The 19,804-nt window shown below is 38.0% G+C and overlaps 1 protein-coding gene across 1 annotated transcript in view; it reads left to right on the top strand.

Moving 5' to 3' along the window:
* Positions 1–14,565, top strand: part of CCDC6 (coiled-coil domain containing 6) — a 169,134-nt gene extending 154,569 nt beyond the window's left edge. The window contains exons 8-9 of the mRNA XM_007958930.2: positions 7,137–7,261; positions 14,371–14,565. Of these exons, the coding sequence (XP_007957121.1) occupies positions 7,137–7,261; positions 14,371–14,565 (320 nt within the window). The remainder of the gene's footprint in view (positions 1–7,136; positions 7,262–14,370) is intronic.
* Positions 14,566–19,804: the final 5,239 nt, after the last annotated feature.

The following is a 19,804-nucleotide window of genomic DNA, read 5'->3' as shown; positions in this document are numbered from 1 at the left end:
TTGTTATGTGCCGTCGAGTCGGACTCCACTCATAGTGACCCCTCCTTGGGTTTCCGAGGCAGTATCACTACGGAAGTAGATTGCCCCATCTTCCTTCCGTGGAGTTGCTGGTGGATTTGAACCACCAGCCTTCTGGTTAGCAGTCAAGTGCCTTTAGCCACTATGCTACCAGAGCTCCACATACTCACCAGCAATTGTTATTTTCTGTCTTGTTGAACTTTGCTCCTAGTACTTGGGCAAGATGGTATCTCATTGTTGTTTTGATTTGCATCTCTCTAGTGGCTAATGATGGTGAATATTTCTTCATATGTTTGTTAGCCCCCTGAATATTCTCTTCGGTGAAGTGTCCATTCATGTCTTCTGCCCCTTTTGTTCAGTTGGATTGCTTGTCTTTTTGTTGTTGAGGTGTCGGAGTTTTCTTTAAATTTCAGAGATAGTCTTAGATATGTCATTGCTGAGTATTTTTTTCCCAACGTGTATGTTGGAGAAGTCTTTTGAAACACATAAAAATTTAATTTTTAGAAGGTCCCATTCATCTATTTTATTCTTTGCTGTTTGTGCATTTTTGGTTATGCCTGACAGTCTACTTATGCCATAAATTAGGACCCCAAAATTTTCCCCTATTTTTTCCTTAAGGAACTTTATAGTGTTAGGTTTCACATTTAAGTCTTTGATCCATCCAGAGTTAGTTTTTGTGTATGGGGTGAGGTATGGATCTTGTTTCATTTTTCTACAAATGGATATCCAGTTTTGCCAGTGCTGTTTGTTAAGGAGACCAGCTCTTCCACATTTAACGGATTTCAGCCCTTTATCAAAAATCAGCTGATCATAGGTTAATGGATCTATCTCTGGATTCTTAATTCTGTTCCACTGGTCTATGTGTCTGTTGTTACACCAATACTGGGCTGCTTTGACTATTGTGGCCGTATAGTAGGTTTTGAGATCCAGGAGTGTGAGACCTCCTACTTTGTTCTTCTTCAGCACTGCTTGGCCAATCTGAGGACTTTTTCCTTTCCATATAAAATTAGTGATCGCTTTTTCCATATCCTTAAAGTGTGTTGATGGGACCTGGATTAAGATTGAATTGAATGTATAGATTGCTTTAGGTAGAACTGACATTTTTACAATGTTCGATCTTCCTATCCAAGAGCCTGGTATGTTCTTCCATTTATGTAGATCTCTTACGTTCTTCCATTTGTGTAGATCTCTTGTGGTTTCTTGAAGTAGTGTTTTATAGTTTTCTTTGTATAGGTTTTTTCTGTCCCTAGTGAGATTTATTCCCAAGTGTTTTCTTTTTTTGGTAGCGATTTATAAATGGCATTGATGTCTTTATTTGCTTTCTAGCAATCTCTTTGGTGGTGTACACCACCAGTAAATCCTACTGATTTTTGTATGTTGAACATGTATTCTACTACTATGCTAAATCTTTCAATTAGTTCCAGTATTTTTTTTTTTATTTTTTTTGCTGAACCTCTTGGGTTTTCTATATATAGGATCATAGCTCTGGTAGCATAATGGCTAAGACACTTGCCTGCTAACCAGACGGCTGGCGGTTCAAACCCACCAGCCACTCCTCGGAAGGAAGGTTGGGCAATCCTACTTCCATAGTGATACTGCCTTGGAAACCCAAGGAGGGGTCGCTATGAGTCGGGTTTGACTCGACGGCACATAACAACAACAACAGCATTAGCAAACAGAGATAGTTTCACTTCTTCCTTACCAATTTGTATGCCTTTGATTTCGCTTTCTTGCCTTATTGCCCTGGCTGGGACTTCCAATACAATGTTGAATAGAAGTGATAATAGAGGAAATCCTTGTCTGGTTCCTGTTTGCAAGGGAAATGGTTTCAGTCTCTCTCCACTGAGAATAACGTTAGCTGTTGGTTTTGCATATATGCTCTTTATTATGTTGAGGAATGTCTCTTCTATTCCTATTTTGCCAAGAGTTTTGATCAGGAATGGGTGTTGGATTTTATCAAATACCTTTTCTACATTGATTGATATAATCTTGTGGTTCTTTTCCTTTGTTTTATTTATGTGATGCATGGCACTGATTCTTTTTCTGATATTGAGCCATACTTGCATACCTGGTATGAACCCCATTTGGTCATGGTGTATTACTTTTCTGATATGTTGTTGGAGTCTTGGCTAGGATTTTGTTGAAGATTTTTGCATTTATATTCATGAGGGATATTGGTCTGTAGTTAACCTTTTTAGTGATGTCTTTCTTGGTTTTGGTATCAAGGTTATGCTTGCTTCATCAAATGAATTTGGGAGGATTCTCTCCTTTTCTGTGTTCTGGAATAGTTTGAGTAGGATTGGTGTAATTTATTCTCTGAATGTTTGGTAGAATTCTCCAGTGAAACCATCTGGGCCAGGATTTTTTTTTGTTGGTAACTTTTTTATGACCTGTTTAATTTCTTCTTTTGTTATGGGTCTGTTCAACTTTTCCACCTCAGTCTGTGTTAGCTTAGGTAAGTAGTATGTTTCTAGAAATCTGTCCATTTCTTTTAGATTTTCAAATTTGTTGGAGTATAGTTTTTCATAGTATCCTGATTTTATCCTTTTAATTTCTGTTGGTTCTGTTGTGACATCATTCAATTCGTTTCTAGTTCATGTTATTTGTATTCTCTCACTCTTTTCCTTGTTAAATCTGCCAGTGGTTTGTCAGTTTTATTAATCTTTTCAAAAAAACCAACTTCTATTCTTGCTGATTTTTTCTACTGTCTTTCTGTTTTTTGTTTCATTTCTGCTTGAATCTTTATTATTTCTTTATTTCTGGAGCTCTTCTTTTACTACTCTTTTTCTAATTGTTGGAGATGTTGGTTTAATGTGTTTTTTGGCTCGCTGTTCTTTCTTGATCTGTGCATTGATTTCTGTAAATTGGCCTCTGATTACTGCTTTTGCTGGGTCCCAAAGATTTTGATATATTGTGTTTTCATTCTCATTTGATTCAGGGGATTTTTTTCATTTCATCTCATTTCATTTTGAAAAAGGGTGTTGTTCAGTTTCCATGTGTTTGCTCTTTCTGTGTTGATCTTCCTATTGTTGATTTCTAATTTTATAGCATTGTGATCCAAGAAGATGCATTGCAGTATTTCAGTGTTTTTAAATTTATTAAGGCTTAGCCTAACATATGGTCTATCCTGGAGAATGTTTCATATATAGTGTTAAAGAATGTATTTTGTGCTGCTGTTGGCTGAAGTGCTCTGTAGATGTCTGTAAGGTCAAGTTGGTTTGATTGTATTGTTTGATTCTTTGGCATCTTTGTTTAGTTTCTTTCCAGTTGTTTTGTCTTTGATTGAAAGTGGTATATTAAAGTCTCCTACATGACTGTGGAGTCATTTGTTTGTCTTTTCAATTCTGTTAAAGTCTGGTTTATATATTTGGGGGCTCTTTCATTGGGTACATAGATATTTATTATGGTTATGCACTCTTGTTCAATCAATCCTTTAATCATTATATAATGTCTTTCCTTGTCTCATATGGTGGTTTTTGTTATATATTAATATTTCCACTCCTGCTCTTTTTTGGTTGCCATTTGCTTGTTGTATCTTTTTTCAACCTTCGATTTTTAGTCTGTTTTTGTCTTTGTCTCTAAGGTGTGTCTCTTATCGACAGCATATTGATGGGTTATGTTTTCTTATCCAGTCTGCAAGTCTGCAACTGTCTCTTGAGTGGTGCATTTAATCCACTGACATTCAGTGTAATTATTGACAAGTATGAATTTGTTGCTGTCATTTTGTTATGTATTTTTTTGTGGTGTTGCTGATTTCTTTGTTCTATATAATTTTCTGTGCTGAGCTTGTTTTGTTTATGAATCATGTTATTACTTCCTTCATCGCTATTGTTTTAGTATTTGTTAAATATTTGTGCTGGCCCTCTTTTTTATTTTGATGTGAAGGTTTATCATTTTTCTCTGAGGTTACCCTGTGATACAATTTTCTTCTCATGTTTAGAACAGTCCATTCTGTCTTGTAATTGTCTTGACTTCCTCACCATTTAGAAGTTCTGCAGCTACACAATATTTTCCCTCTTTTTGGTTTGTAGTTGTCCTCATTTGCCAATTGATGTCTCTGGTTCCCTGTTTACAATTTTGTAAGCTTATTTACTTTGGATACTTTCATAAACTGGGTTTGTTTCTGAGTTATGTCTTCATGTATGTTAATGGTCAGTTGTTTGCTGTTGTTCGTTCTCTGTCCAAAGGAATCCCTTTAACATCTCTTGTAATGATGGTCTGGTTTTAATGAATTCCCTTAATTTCTGCATATCTGGAAATGTCCTAATTTCACCATCATATTGAGGGACAGTTTTGCTGGGTATATAATTCTTTGTTTTTCTCTTTAAGGGTTTTATATATACCATCCAATTGACTTCTTGCCCACATGGTTTCTGCCAAGAAATCCGAGCTTAGTCTTATTGGTTTCCCCTTGTAGGTAGCTTTTTATTTTTCCTGTGCTGCTTTCAGGATTCTTTCTTTGTCTTTGGTTTCGGTGAGTTTGATGATGATATGTCTTTGTGATTTTCTTTTAGGGTCTATCCTTTTGGGGGTTCGTTGGACTTCTTGAATGGATATGTTCTCATCTTTCATCTTATCAGGGAAATTCTCTCTTCCAACAAATCTTTGACAATTTCCTCTGTGGTTTTATTTGTCTCTTCCTGTTCTGGAATTCTGATTACACATAGGTTATTCCTTTTGATGGTATCCCACATGAACCTTGGGCTTTCTTCATTTTGTGTTTATCTTTGTTCTGATTGATCCCTCTCAACAGAAGTATTGAGGTATTTGTCTTCAATCTCATGAATTCTGTCTTCCATTGATTCAATTCTACTCCTTTACCCATTCAATGTATTATCTATTTCTGAGAATTTAGTATTAATCTTCTGGATTTCTGTGTGTAGATTTTGTATCATTTTCTAATTTTTCATTTATTTTGTCATTTTGTTCTTGTATTATCTTCTGAAATTGTTCTAGGGTTCTGTCTGTTGTCCTCACATTTTTCAGTGTTCTCCTTAATCTGTCTTCAGGCTGTTTGAAGGTACATAACTATAATTCTTTTGAATGCCTTATCAGGGAGTTCCAATGCATTCTGGGTCTCTATCCTGGTCCCTTGTACTGTTTTATCTTGCTTCTTTGTGGGGACTGTAGTGGTCTGTTGTCTCTAAGACATTGTGACATTTTTGTGCTTATATTTAATTGGTGATTATATGTTGGAATGATTAGCCCAAGATTTTCATTTCCTTTGTTTTGTTTAGATGTTATCTGAGTAAGCAGGGTACTCTGCTCCTCTGTTCGCTAGTTGGCAGTACTTATGCACTCACTACCTGTCTCCTTTCCAGTCATCAGCCTCCTATATGTCTGTGCTGTCTTTGGCAAGCAGAACCTATTCTTAGGTCCCTGGAATCTGAACAAGAATGCTGTCATTTTAAATATTAAAAATGGCTCCTGCTTGTAAACATTCAAAATGGCTGTGCCCTCCAGACAGCCAAAAGTCCACACAGCTCAGTTTTTCCCCTTCTTTGCTGTTTCCCTTTTTAGTCATCAGCCACCAACCCAGTTGTCCATGAAGCCCTTGGTGAGCAGGGCCAATGTCTAGGTTAATTCTCAGGTCTTAATACCATTTGGAAATATGCAGGCTGTCTGTGCCATCGGGATAGCTGACAGTCTACAGCTCTATTTGTTCTCCTTATTCACTGTTTTCATTAAGGTTCTTCTAGTAGTTGGTGGTTCATCCACTTCTGTATCCTTCCTTTCAAAGCTCAGGGCTCTAGGATTATCTACTATAGCTATGTCAATTGGTTCCTATTTTCTTTGTTGAAGAGGGTCTATGTAGGTTGTCTTCCTATTCTGCCATCTTACTGTAAGTCCTTGCAGATTCGTTTTACTCTCAACACTTCATGCGCATTTGGTTTCATGGCCCTAGTCATAATCCCCAGCTATAAAAAGCTCTCCTCCCTGTGACTACCCCTTTTTTGTGCCCTTCTTGTCTATGCATTCCTGTCTGTCGAGCTTTCCCTCTCAACAAATTCTGCCCTTCTGATGTCTCACAGTTGATTGATCTAAGGGGTGCATCTCCCTCAGGTAGGTGTGGCATATCCCTGGGGTCAGGGTTCTGCTTGTAGGTCTTTCTACAGTTGGCTGAGATCTAAGCCATGGAAGTGAGTCCAGTTCCAGGCCTGAGGGATAACCCAGGGCCATAGTCTCAAGTGTTCCACCAGTCTCTATCCAACAAGTAATTCTGGTCATTTTTGTGTTTTTGAATTTTGTTCCATATTTTTCCTCCCACTCTATCCAGGATGTCCGATGTTGATCCTTTTCCGAGTGGTTGACATTGGCAGCTGGGCACCATCTAGTTCTTCTGGTTTCAGGGTCTTTGTGCATCGTTTCATGTGCTTTTTGGCCATTTGAAAATTCTCCTTTGTGAAATATCTGTTCATGGAGACATTTTACCCATTTTTTGATTGAGCTCTTCATCTTTTTGTTGTTAAGTTATAGAAGTATTTTATAAATTTTATGTATTAGACCTTTATGAAATATGATTCTGCAAAATTTTCTCCCACTGTAAACTGTCTTTTCATGTTTTTGATAGTCTTTTGATGAAAAGAAATATTTAATTTTAATGAAGTTTCATTTGTCTAGTTTTTTAACTGCTTGTACTTTGTTGTTTTATGGGATAGTCCCTCACAAAAACCTACAGCTACATCCCTATATTTTTGTCTCTTAACTTTACGATTTAATTTTCAGGTTAAGATTCCATTCCATTTTGAATTGTGTTTTATATATGGTGTAAGGATTGGATCTTGATACTTTCTCTTTTCTTGCATCTTGTTTTTATCCTTTTGTTTTTTACCCTTTTTCGTTCTTTTTTCTATTTTCATGTTTCTTCTCCATCTCTTCATTCCTTCCATAACTGACACAGTTGAGGTCCTGGGCAGGACTTGATTTTATATCCCTTGTCACTTAGTGGGCAATTGATAAGCCCTCTGCCCTTCTTGCCTGTTTTCATTTTTGTGGATGATGGAGAACTTTCGCATTTCACACCTCCAGAACAGCTGGAGACACCAGATAATTCAATGTCGTACGTGTGGATCTTTAGTGTTGAGAGTTAGAAATAATAATTTGTCTTTATGTTTCAGGCCTGTCATACGCAAGTCACACAGTTGGTTTCACACCACCAACATCACTGACTAGAGCTGGAATGTCTTATTACAACTCCCCAGGCCTTCATGTGCAGCATATGGGAGCTTCCCATGGCATCACAGTAAGTATTCGGGGGGCACATAGAAGTGGCATTTTACTTTTGATTGTGGTACCAACCAGGATTGGTGTCCTTAAATGTTTATTTACCTTTCTTCTCTCACTCATTGTTTACTTTAAAACTATAGAGACTTCCCAACTATTTGATAACAAATCCTGACGTGTTGAAACTGAAATCCTTCCCAGGAGGCAAAACTTCAACTTCACTTCTTGTGAAAAATTGCCTTTTGTGAAATGTAATTTGAAATCTGGTCTGTTCTTTAATTCAACTCCTTGCCTTAAAGAATTATTGTTGGTTGCCATGATGTCTAAAAATATTTATCGTCTGCATCTTCACAGTGCCTTGAGTCTAAACATAATTCTTAAAATTACTTTATTTATGGATTTGCTCAAAATTTTTTCTCTTGGAATTAGAAGAGACCCTAAGTGCTTTTAGTTCAAACTCAAAGGAGTTTATTTCTTTGAAGTTGGTTTTCATTTGACTGATAGAGCAATTAGAAATGTCTCTGATAATAGGTTACAGGACAGGTGAGAATTGAGGGTATTCCCAAAAAGAAAATATTTTAGGGAAGATACTCATTCTACTAAAGCATTGAAGATAATTCTGAAGCTGTCTTGCCAGCTCAGTGGACTTTGGGTAAAAGCAGGAACTTTTCTAAATTGAGCTTTACCTTTCAGGGTGTTGAAAGGGATTAAAACTTGTTCAAGAAGAGTGATAGAAGGAAGTGGGCACATAGGGCTGGCAGAAAAGATTTAAGGAGATGACATGACAACTGTTTGTTTTGATTTTAGGACTGTCATATTGAAAGAGGAATAGAGTTGTCATAAGTTACTACTAAGTAAAAGACTTATAAGATAATACTTATAGAGGAAATTGTATCAAAGCTAACAGAGGTTAGCAGTGAGAAAGGTTGCCTTGTGATAGTGAACTCCTCATCACAGGACTTTTCAACCAGAGACCTAATGACTGTGGTTTAAGAATAGCACATATAATGCCTGTGCTGCACGGGAGATTGAACTTGGTGATTCGTGAGTTCCCTTTCAACTCTTGAGTCTGCATGGTGGCTTTTCTCAGCCTTGGCATTATTAACATCTTGGGGTGGGTAGTTCTTTGATATGGAGGCTGTCCTGTGCATTTTAGAATGTTTAGCCTTATCCCTGACCTCAACAATCAAAACTGTCTCTAGACACTGCCAAATGTCCACTGGGGGTGGGGATGTGGCAAAACTCCTCTAGTTGAGAACCAGTTGCATAGGTTGAAGATCTCTGTGTGTGAAAACTTGAGCCCCAGGGACCTGTAAACCTTACTACTGCTCTGGAAAGAGTGAATCATAGACAGCCAATAGGAAAATCTTTGAGGCATTCACATAGTTCTTATTCTCCCAGGACAGGCACCGTTTATGTTGGCAGGGTGGTTAAAAAGCACAGAGTAAAACTGAACAAATATATAGACTTGCATTTGTATTTTATCTTTAGCTGATTGGTTTTCATCTGCTGTTGGATATCTGTCATTTCATGAGTTCTAAAAGTTTAATATGAGATGAAGAGCCAGGTAGAGCTGGAAAATGCTTCAGGACACTCTCAGTGGACACTTTGGGACCAGAAGAGGCTCATTTGATGCTTTGGGTACCCCTGAGAGTAAAGACAAACACAACTGAGATGAGATGTCCATGGACATGTTCTGTGTTTTCTGTTGCTTGTTTCTTGTTAACCTAATTCTTTTTTGACCATAAGAATTACTTTCTCAGGGAAAATCATGATTTCCAAAATTTTGGCTAATCAGATCAAAGTCTAATGTAAAACCAGGTGTTAAGGTGGGTGGGGCACAAATATGGATCTCTTCTAGTTGGTTGGCCAGGGGCTGTCTTCCAGATTTCTCAGCATAAATGACTGAGTGCTTTCAGCATTACATCCGTTTGTTAGAACATCTCAATTGATATTCTGTCAATTCCTGAAGCCCAGAGCCTTATTTTTCCCCAGTGCCTTTAGTGCAGCTTGAACTTCAATATCATTGGTATTTGATCATATGCAGCCTTCTGAAATGGTTGAGCATTGACCAGCTCTGTTTGGTACAGTGACTTCATCTGTTCTTGTCATCTTTTGATGCCTCTTGTGTCATTCAATATTTTGCCCACGGAATCCTTGAATATTGCAGTATTGCAACTCAAGGCTTTAATTGTTTCTTCAGTTCTGTCATCTAAGAAATGCCGAGCATGTTCTTCCCTTTTGGTTTTATAACTCCAGGTCTTTGCACATTTCATTATAGTGTAATGTGGCAATTATCAAACAATGTCATTAATGTCACACACAAGTAAACTTTTGCCAACAATAATTCAAAAAAAAGGTTGCAACAGTATGTTGACAGGGAACTGCCAGAAATTCAAGCCAGATTCAGAAGAGGATGTGGAATGAAGGATATCATTGCTGATGTCATATGGATCTTGGCTGAAAGCAGAGAATACCAGAAAAGTGCTTACCTGTGTTTTATTGACTATGCAAAGCCTTTTGATTGTGTGGATAACAACAAATTATGGATAACATTATGTGGAATAGGAATTCCAGAACAGTTAATTGTGCTTATGAGGAACCTGTACATAGACTAAGAGGCAGTCATTCAAACAGAACAAGGGAATACTACATGGTTTGGGATAGGGAAGGGTACTTCTCAGAGTTGTATCCTTTTACCATACTTATTCGATCTGTATGCTGAACAAATAATCCAAGAAGCTGAACTATATAAAGAAGAAAGCAGCATCAGGATTGGGGGAAGACTCGTTAACAACCTACAATATACAGAAGATACAACCTTGCTTGCTGAAAGTGAAGAAGACTTGAAGCACTTGCTGATGAAGATCAAAGACTACAGCCTACAGTATGGATTATACCTCAACATAAAGAAAACAAAAATCTGCAAAACTAGACCAGTAAGCAACCACACGATAAATGGAGAATATACTGAAGTTGTCTAGGATTTCACTTGGAATCACAGTCAACACCCATAGAAGCAGCAGTCAGGACCCTGGTTTCAGGGGACACTAAGATCAATTGATATAACATATGACAGTGTTCTACATCCTATTTTGATAAGTAGTGACTGGGGTCATAAAAGGTTGTGAGAGGCTATCTAAGATGCAACTTTTGGTCTCTCCCTTCTGGATCAAAGAAGAGTGAAGAAAATTAAAGGCTCTGGTGGCACAGTTAAGGTATTTTGCTGCTAAACAAAAGGTCAGTGACTTGAACCTCTCCAGGAGAAAGATGAGGCAGTATGCTTCTGTAAAGATTTATAGTTTGGAAACCCTGTGGAGCAGTTCTACTCTGTCCTGTATGGTCACTATACAGTTGCTCTCTCAGTCAAAATTAACTCAATGGCAGTGGATTTGGCTTGGTTCTTTTTAAGAAAACAGTACAAAGGACTAATGAACCAAGTGAACTCCAGTCTCCATGAGGCCTGAAGAACTAGATGGTATCCAACTACTACTGCTGACTGCTCTGAACGGGATCACAATAGGAGGTTCCAGATAGAGTAGGAGAAAAATGTCAAACTAAACTCAAAATAATAAAAGAAAAAAAAAAAGACCAGGCTTACTGATGTGATAGAGACTGGTAGAACCCATAAGACTATGACCTTTAGACACCCTTCAAGCTTGGAACTCACTCCCATGGCTCCAGTTTCAGCCAAACAATAGACAAGCCTATAAGGTAAACATAAATACCAGGAAGGTATGCAATCATTAGAACAATCAACCATACAAGATCAAAAGGACAGCATTTGCCTAGGGATCAAGTTCATAAGGAAGGAAAGGATAAGAAAGAAGGATAAATGGAAACACAGGAGGGGAGTGGGAAGAGTGTGCTGTTACATTGTAGGGAGTGCAAGCAATGTTACAAAATAAAATGTGTATGAATTGTTTAGTGGAAAAAAAAATTGCTCTATAAACTTTCCCCAAAATCGCAATTTGGAAAAGAGAGGAAAACGAGCAATGTATTGCATTGCTCAAATCTACAGCAAAAAAAAACTTACCTCTTTAAGGTGTTAAAAAGCAAAGAATATCACCATGAAGAATATCACCGTGAGGACTATGGTGTGTCTGACCCAAGCCATAGTATTTTCAGTCACTTCATATGCATGCATGCAAAAGCTGGACAATTAATCAGGAAGACTGAAGAAGAAGTGATGTCTTTGAGTAATGGAATTGGTGAAGAATATTGAATATTCTGTAGATTGCCAGAAGGATGAACAAATCTGTCCAGAAGAAGTACAGCCAGAATGGTCCTTTGGAGTGAGCATGGCAAGGCTTCGTCTTAAGTACTTTGGGCATGTTATCAGGAAGAACCAGTCACTGGAGAAGGACATCATGCTTGGTAAAGTAGAGAGTCAGCAAAAAACAGGAAGACCCTCAACAAGATAGATTGACAACTTTGGCTATAATGATATAATACATTGCAACGTTTGTGAGGATGGCACAGATGCTTCTTTCTGTTGTACATAGAGTTGCTGCGACTCAACTGACTTGATGGTACCTAAAACAAGAACAACAAGATGTTGATGAAGGCAAGACAATAATCCTTCACTATCTATTCATATGTAAGTGCTTAGCACAGTGGAAGGACATAGTAATTCAGTAGTTATTAGCAAAAAAAAAAACCCATAATGGCTCCTGAAGTACTTTGTATGGTATAATTAATAATTCCATTATTGGAGCATGTATTTTCTGTATGTTTCTAGTAAGTACAGTAATCTACACTGTAAGCCTGAGATCTGTGAACTTCTTCTTTAAAGGACAAGACAGTATACATATTGAGTTTTATGTGTCTCTATCATTAGTTTCTTGTTAATATATGTCTTCCTTGACTATGGGAATTACACTCAAAAAAACTATGATTCCCAAAGCTATGAATTACCAGATCAAAGTTTCTGTTTCCACTAATTGAGATATTGCTGCTCAAAAGTAGCCATAGACAATATGCAAATTTATAAGCATGCCTTTGTTCCAATAAAACGTTTCATGGGTACTAAAATTTGAATTTCATGTTACTTTCACATGTCATGGACATTTTCTTTTATCTTTTTCAGCCATTTTAAGATACAGAAACTGTTATTAGCTTGCAGAGCATACGGAACAATATTAAGTCTTAGCACATTTCCCACTTTCTTTTCTGTTAATAGGCACAATATAACTTTTTCATTAACCCCTCCCATAGAAACCATTCTATTTTTGTTAGCAGACTTTGAAAACCCTATGTCCAGAGTTAACCATTGTAAGTTGGAGGCAAGTGTTTTGCCTCCTTTAGGTTGAGTTGGTCACATTTGTTCTGCTTTGTGGGTGGCAGTCCTATAGAGTTACTTTTTCTTGAAAGTGGAAGTATAAAGGAAAACCAGATTAAAATATAAGAAAACCAAACCCTTTGACAGCATATGTTGTAATGGGCAGCATTCTCTTATAAATCCTAAAGAATAGAATCAATAAAATGTTTAGCTTCCAAATGGTTCTCCCGTACTGGAGGTGGTGCCTGTACTCAGAGCATGCTGGCCTTTGGTGTAGGCATGCATAGAACAGAGAGGATATATAAGGCTCATTTAGCATCTCCTCTGGTGTAATTTAGGAATGACTCTTCTAGAGCTCGGAATAGGGGAGGTTTTTGCAATTGCTGGACCAAAAAGAAGAATATACCTTTTGCTTCCCAAAGCAGTTAGGAAAAACTGAAGTTACTGATCAAGTCTCCTTTCTAGAGCTTTATAGAACTTTCTGAAGCTTTATAGAACTACTGTCTTACTGCTAATCAGAAGGTTTGTGGTTCAAACCGCCCAGCACTCGGTGGAAGGAAGACTGGGCAATCACTTCCTTAAAGATTTACTATGTTGGAAACCCAAAGGGGGTTGCTATGAGTCTAAATCAACTCGACGGCAGTGAGTTTGGTTTGGTTTTTGTCTTACATTTTAGCACTTAACCTCAGGCGATAGCACTGTAGATTTATGCCTTTTGATTGAGAGCTATTGTTCTGAGTTACTAATTTCTGGTCCGAAGGTGAAGCTGAGTCATTGTCCCATTTTCCCCTCACTTTAAATTCTCTGGGTATGAAGAATTATTTTTGATTAACCTTGTAATTTAAAAATTAGTTGTCTTTGTGGAAAGTAATGATTTTCTTTTGCTAATTGCTATTCATTTAGTACTTTACATAGTAAACCTGATACATATTAATTCATTCAACAAAATTTTGACCATCTACCATGTACCAGGTACTATACTGAGCCTGGAATACAGCGGTGAAAAAATTGAGCCCAGTTTCTGCCCTGACAGAGCTTACATTCTCATTTAATTTTTACAACAAGAGCCTCCTCAGAGATGAAAAAAGTGACATACAAATAGGTTGTTGTTGTTATGTCCTGTCGAGTCAGGCCTGACCCCTGGTGACCCCTCCTTGGGTTTCCGAGGCAGTATCACTGCGGAAATAGATTGCCCCATCTTCCTTCCAAGGAGTGGCTGGTGGATTTGAACCACCAGCCTTCTGGTTAGCAGTCAAATGCCTTAGGCAAATAGGTTAGAAACTAGTTTTCCAAAGACAGACCATTGATACGTGCTCAAGCATAGATTCCTACCCACATTTTAACCATACTCTCTTCTTACATGTATATGTATGTCTTTTTTTTTTTTAAATGGCATATTGTCCAAAATAAGGTCTAGGTTCAGTCCAATCTGACCATACAGAGAAGTCTCTGATGTCCCTAACATGAAAATTTTTTATATTTCCTAGAGCAATACAAGTAGCTGCCATTTACATTATAGATTCTTAAAACTTGTCCTGTCTTACAGTTTCACTGAATGTAGATTACAGACATGAGTCATGATAACCACAACTATAAAATGGGGCCAAGTGCAGTGGTTTGGTCAATGCAAGTTTTATAGTAATTTTGCATAGCTTTTTCATAGCTATAGGTGCAAGCCCAACCTTGTTGAAGTGTTCAGTACTAGTTCAGAAACCAGTAAGGATGGATGAGGAAATCCCAGTTTCTTGTCTTTGTAGGTTTTTCACGCACCTCAGCTCTGAGTCAGGCTGTGTTAGAAATGAGCTGTCTGTATCTAGACTAACCTGCTATTCCTGTCCCCTCCACAGAGGCCTTCACCACGGAGAAGCAACAGTCCTGACAAATTCAAACGGCCCACGCCGCCTCCGTCTCCCAACACACAGACCCCAGTCCAGCCACCTCCACCTCCACCTCCGCCACCCATGCAGCCTGCGGTCCCTTCGGCAGCCACCTCGCAGCTCACCCCTTCGCAACATTCGGTGCACCCATCCTCCCAGCCTTAATGCATGTGCTTAGTCTGAATTTCAAGTTGGGACTCGTAAAATGGAGCCGTCTACTCAACGCCAAAGGCTTCCTTCCCTGGTATATTTGGATCTGACTTATTTGCACTGAGGTTATCTAGGCTTCGCTCTTAATTGTGTTGTAAATGTTTGTTGGAAACGCAGCCAGTGTTGTGGGTCGACGACACTAACCAGACGACATTTTCCATCAGTGTTTACTTGAATCTACATGTACGTCCATTCCCTGGCTAGAACATTTGCTGTTCGATGTTGCTAATTCAGCAGCAGTGTGCAATTCTTGCTTGGCCCCAGAGCTTCATTTTCCTGGCTTTTAGGTTTGTAAAATAAAAAGGGATATCTTTTTTTAAATTTTTTTCCATGAATTTGCAAAAAAATTACTGAGCTATTGTTATCCCCCACCCCATTATAATGATATTTACCAAACATTTAGTGATACAGCACTACAGTTTCCACTTTTGAAAAATCTTGCTTTCAGTGTAGAATGGAAAGTTAGATGAATCAGTGCCCAAGACACACACTGTTGAATAGTGCTTTCTACAGATATACTTTTTACAGGTTATTTTCAGTATATATTGACACCCATGTTGAAACACTCATAAAGAAGATAGCCTAAAGTAATGGATCCCATGTTTATTGTATATGAAGATGTAGTTCTTCCCTTTATCTTTACTGTTACCCAATGTCCCCCCACCAGCGGTTTTGGTGGCTGCTTAGAATGTGCTGTTTGATTTCTGCTGCCGAAGGCAATGTGATTGTAACAAAAACAGCTGTTTTCCCTTTCCATTCTTTATTCGTGTTCCCCTAAAATAGAGTTTGAACAAATATTTTAAAGGTGCAAAAGTGCTATTAGTAAATACTATTTGAAATGAACATTATAGGACTATCTTGGCATAATGGCCACAAACTATTGTTGTTGCTTGGCAGAAGAGAAAAGACGTATAGAGGAGGGTAGCACATTAATTGACGAATGCTTATTTCACCCAGTATAAAGCAAGAGCAGTGTACAAAAAATATATTCTGAATACATTATTTGCATTCATTTAGCACAAATAAATCATTGGGTTTCACTTTGAAGTGGAACACTGTGAGTCACTCTTTTCTTAATACCTGCAACATCTTTTATTTTTGTTTCTCAGCAGTTACTGTTTTGTACTTTGGTAGTAAAGTGATTTTTACCACCTGTGTTTGCATATTTATATATGCTGTGGACAAAAATAACTTACTAGAGAATGTATATTTTATGATGAGAATGTGTATCTGTTGGATATAATCAGAGAACTGAAGCTTAATTTATCAGTAATTTTTAAGAGTCCATGCTTTGTGACAGCCATCTCTAATAGCTAACTCTTTCTTGAACACACTCCTAAAAATAAGGAACATGACATTGTAGATATTTAATATTGTACAGTATAGAAACCTCCATTTTTGCCTTCGAATGCATATTTAAGAGTTACAGAATGAAAAAAAAAGTCTTGTTGAATAATATTGTTTGACTAGCATTTTAATAACTTGAGAGTAAAAGCAACAATAGGACTTTCCACCTCTTCCTGCTTCCACCCCCCAAACTGAGACTGTCACTCCAATTGTTTGGAAGAAGCTGTACATCTATATAAATTTTATTTATAATGTGTGTGACATACATAGTCATAGTACAGTTCTCATATACATGGAGGGAGGTTGGCATTTAATTATTGAGGCTTTAGGCTTTTATTACAATCAGACTGGGTTGTATCAGACCCAGAGATTTCACTAATAGCCCATTGACCTTCCTGGTACATTGCCATTCCAAGGAATTCTGAGAGTAGGCAAACAAATTTTGCTTTCATGGTACAGTTCTCGGTTTTTCTTATAGGAGAAATATGGTATATGTTTACAAGAATCTTTTACAAGATTGTAGATTTCAATGCTGTTGGATAGCGTCTTATACTCAAGCAAAAAGTCAATGATGTAATGATCTTCCCTTGTTTGCCTATCCATTTAGTTACCTCCTGAAAGCACAAAAGTCAAAAATTGCCATATGGTGAATGAAAAAAGCACTTGGAGTGAGCAAACAGTTCCTGATAAATGCCTCTTAGAGACAAATTTTGGGCATTCAGACGTCTGCCGAAATGTAGTGCTGGTTCCCCCAGTCATATCACTTCAATATAAAATGCAACTCTTTCAAACAGGGCTTTTTCACCATAACTAGTGTCTCACCCCTGGAAACATTCAGAATTGATAGAACAAAACACTACTGTTTTGAATTTATGTTGTTTCATGTTCTTTTAAAGTGTTTTATGATCCTGTGTGGAGCCTGTAACATCTGGACAGTAACTGCCAAGACAATTTCTTGGCAGTTGTTCAACTACCCATAAGATTCTAAACCTAAATCCATAGGGGCAAGAGACCCCTAACCTGTGGGAAGCTGACTTACCTGAGGGCACTTCTCATGGGGGCTGAACATAGTTACTGCTATTCCTGTTGTCCACTCGCCCAGGTTAGCCCTGGACTGACTTCCAGAAGGCATTTGTAAAATCAGTAGCTGTCACGAGGGCAGGCAGGAGCAACAGTAGCTTCAGACCACCCCACTTGCCTGTCTTGCTGACAGAGACCCTTGGCTACCACTGTGCTGCTAATAGGACAAGTACTCTGTTGCCAGATTACCATGCCTTTTGTACAAAACCAAATTAATTTACCTAATACCTGACACCTCTCTGGGCTCTGAACTGCTTTCTCTCATCGAGCATGCTGGCCGTCTGGACAGAATCTAGAAATGTGGCAGATGATGGAAATATTTAAGATTTAATGTAATTTAACTTGCTCCTTTGTGGATTGAAAGGAGTCTTAAATCCTGAGTTCCTGAGATAATTACCAGCAAGCATGGAATGAATGTGTGACCAGAATGTGGCTTCGACATCAAGTGCTGCTGCCCCTTTGTGATTGGTTTCTAAATGATTCGACCAGAAGTAATTGATAATGTGAATTTTTGTTAACTGTTCAGTTGTAGGAAAATAGAAAATAGATCTCCCTTTGTTAGGTAGACACAAACTTTTCCTGCTCGAAGCTTTCCTTGCAGAGGATACCCATCAGACAAGAAAAAGCATATTCCTTGTGCTTTGAGAGCTCAGTATCTTTTATCTATCAGTACAGAAGAAATATCTCTATGTAACCTGATCTTCTGTCTAGTAGTTGTCTTATAGATAACCAACACTGAAAACATTATAGTGATGACTACCAAAGAAACACGTAGTGAAACAACATTTTATTTCCAAATTATTAAAGAGCCAGCCATTGACGCTGCTACGTGAGTTCCATGCTCAAGAGCCATTGTAACAGATTAAGGGGTTTTTAGGGTTTTTCTTTTTTCTTTATTTTTGGTTTTTTTTTTTTTTTAAATCAAACATACACACAGCTGTTAGCATAAAGTTTTGGAGAGCATTGTCCACAATGCTCAGCAATTGTGGTTAACTGCCAAGCCTCTCGTTAGGCAATTGAAGGATTACGTTGATGCTCGTGTGGGCACTGTGTGTGTGCACATGTGTGTGTGTGTGTGTATTCATGCCTTAACTCAGTTACTGCTCAACTTTAGTTCTTAGTCTGCACTGTCATCTAGATTTATTGTACATCTCTATCTGAACTTCATCCTGGCAAAAACAAAGTTGCAGGCACAACAGTGTAAGAATGCATTCCTCCGGATAAGTGTTGGATCAGGTTGACCCTGAGCTGCCTTTGGACTTTATTTGGTATTTAGCATGTGAAGCAAAAGGACTGTCAAACGGAACGATGTCAACAAGGAAAAGAGAACCAGCCAAGTGCTAGCATGTCTTTTGCCTCTGCATATCCGTGCACATTGTATGTTGTTCATGATAGCTTGTCCTACAACTTGACTAGGTTGGAGTCCTGGTAATAGTGGCAATCTTGACATTCTTGGTCAGAGTTTAGAGAGATGTAAGACTTCCAATTAATGTCTTATTTACTTCTTTATGTTGATTAGTCTTTGATACATGTGCTGAATCAGAAACCTAAATAAAGATAATTTTTTAAAACGGACCTCTTGAGCCTTAAACCCTATCTCTTTCTTTTTAGTCTTTAAGTATGAAAATGAACTTTGTTTTCCTGTTGCTTCTGATGTACAATTAGGATCTAAACACTAAAATTGGCTTTAGGACAAACCTAGGAAAAGGGCAGAAAGGGGGCTGGTACTGTTCCATTAATTAATCAGGTTGCCAGTTGTCTAGATGTATTGTGTTGCTGGAAATACGTTGAGCTATAATACACTTACGTCTTGTGGACTCTTCTATATGTTGTATTTCAGTTTTAAGAAGTAAAAAACCTGTATACTTCACACTCTCTATGATGGCTATTATCAGAAAAACGGGAACACAAACAAGTGTTAGCAAGGATATGGAGAAACTGAAACTCTTGTGCATTGCTGGTGGCAGTATGAAACAGTGTAGCCACTATGGAAAAGAGTTTGGTGATTCATCAAAAAGATAAACAGTTGCCATATGACTCAGCAATTCCATCCCTCTGTATATACTCAAAAGATTGAAAGCAGGGACTCAGACAGATACTTGTATATCATTGTTGATTGTGGCATCATTCACAATACCCAAAAGGTGGGAACAACCCATGTCCAACAGGTGAATGGATAAACAAAATGTAGTATGTGCACACAACAGAGTATTATTCAGCCATAAAGAAAACTGAAGTTCTGATACATGCTCTGTATGATATGAGTGAACCTAGAAAACATGCTAAGTGAAATAGACATGAAAGAACAAATACTGTATGATCCCACTTATATGAAATATTTAGAATAGACAAATGCATAGACATAAAAGTTAGTAGTGTTCATCAGGGGCTGGAGGCAAGGCAAAATGGGAAGTTAATGCTTAAAGCATACTGAGTTTCCCTTTGAGAGCTGAAAACTTGGAAATGGAGGGGTGATGGTTGCACAGCATGATGAATGTAATTAGTGTCAGTGTTACAGTCAAGATGGTTAAGATGACATTTTTCATTATAACAATTAAGGGGCCATAGTCTCAGTGGTTCCACCAGGCTCTATCGGACCAGCAAACCTGGTCCCCACCTTTTTTTTTTTTTCTCTCCACGTGATTTTGAGTTTTGTTCCACATTGTTCTCCTTCCCTATCAAGGATCTCCTACATAGATCCCCTTCCAAGTGGATGACAGTGGTAGCCAGGCATCATCTAGTTCTTCTGGTCTCATAGTTGTATAGG

Source organism: Orycteropus afer, unplaced genomic scaffold, assembly GCF_000298275.1.
Source record: "Orycteropus afer afer isolate SDZICR_OR568_19922 unplaced genomic scaffold, OryAfe1.0 scaffold00016, whole genome shotgun sequence".
Lineage (NCBI taxonomy): Eukaryota > Metazoa > Chordata > Mammalia > Tubulidentata > Orycteropodidae > Orycteropus > Orycteropus afer.
This window is presented reverse-complemented; position numbering and strand designations above follow the sequence as displayed.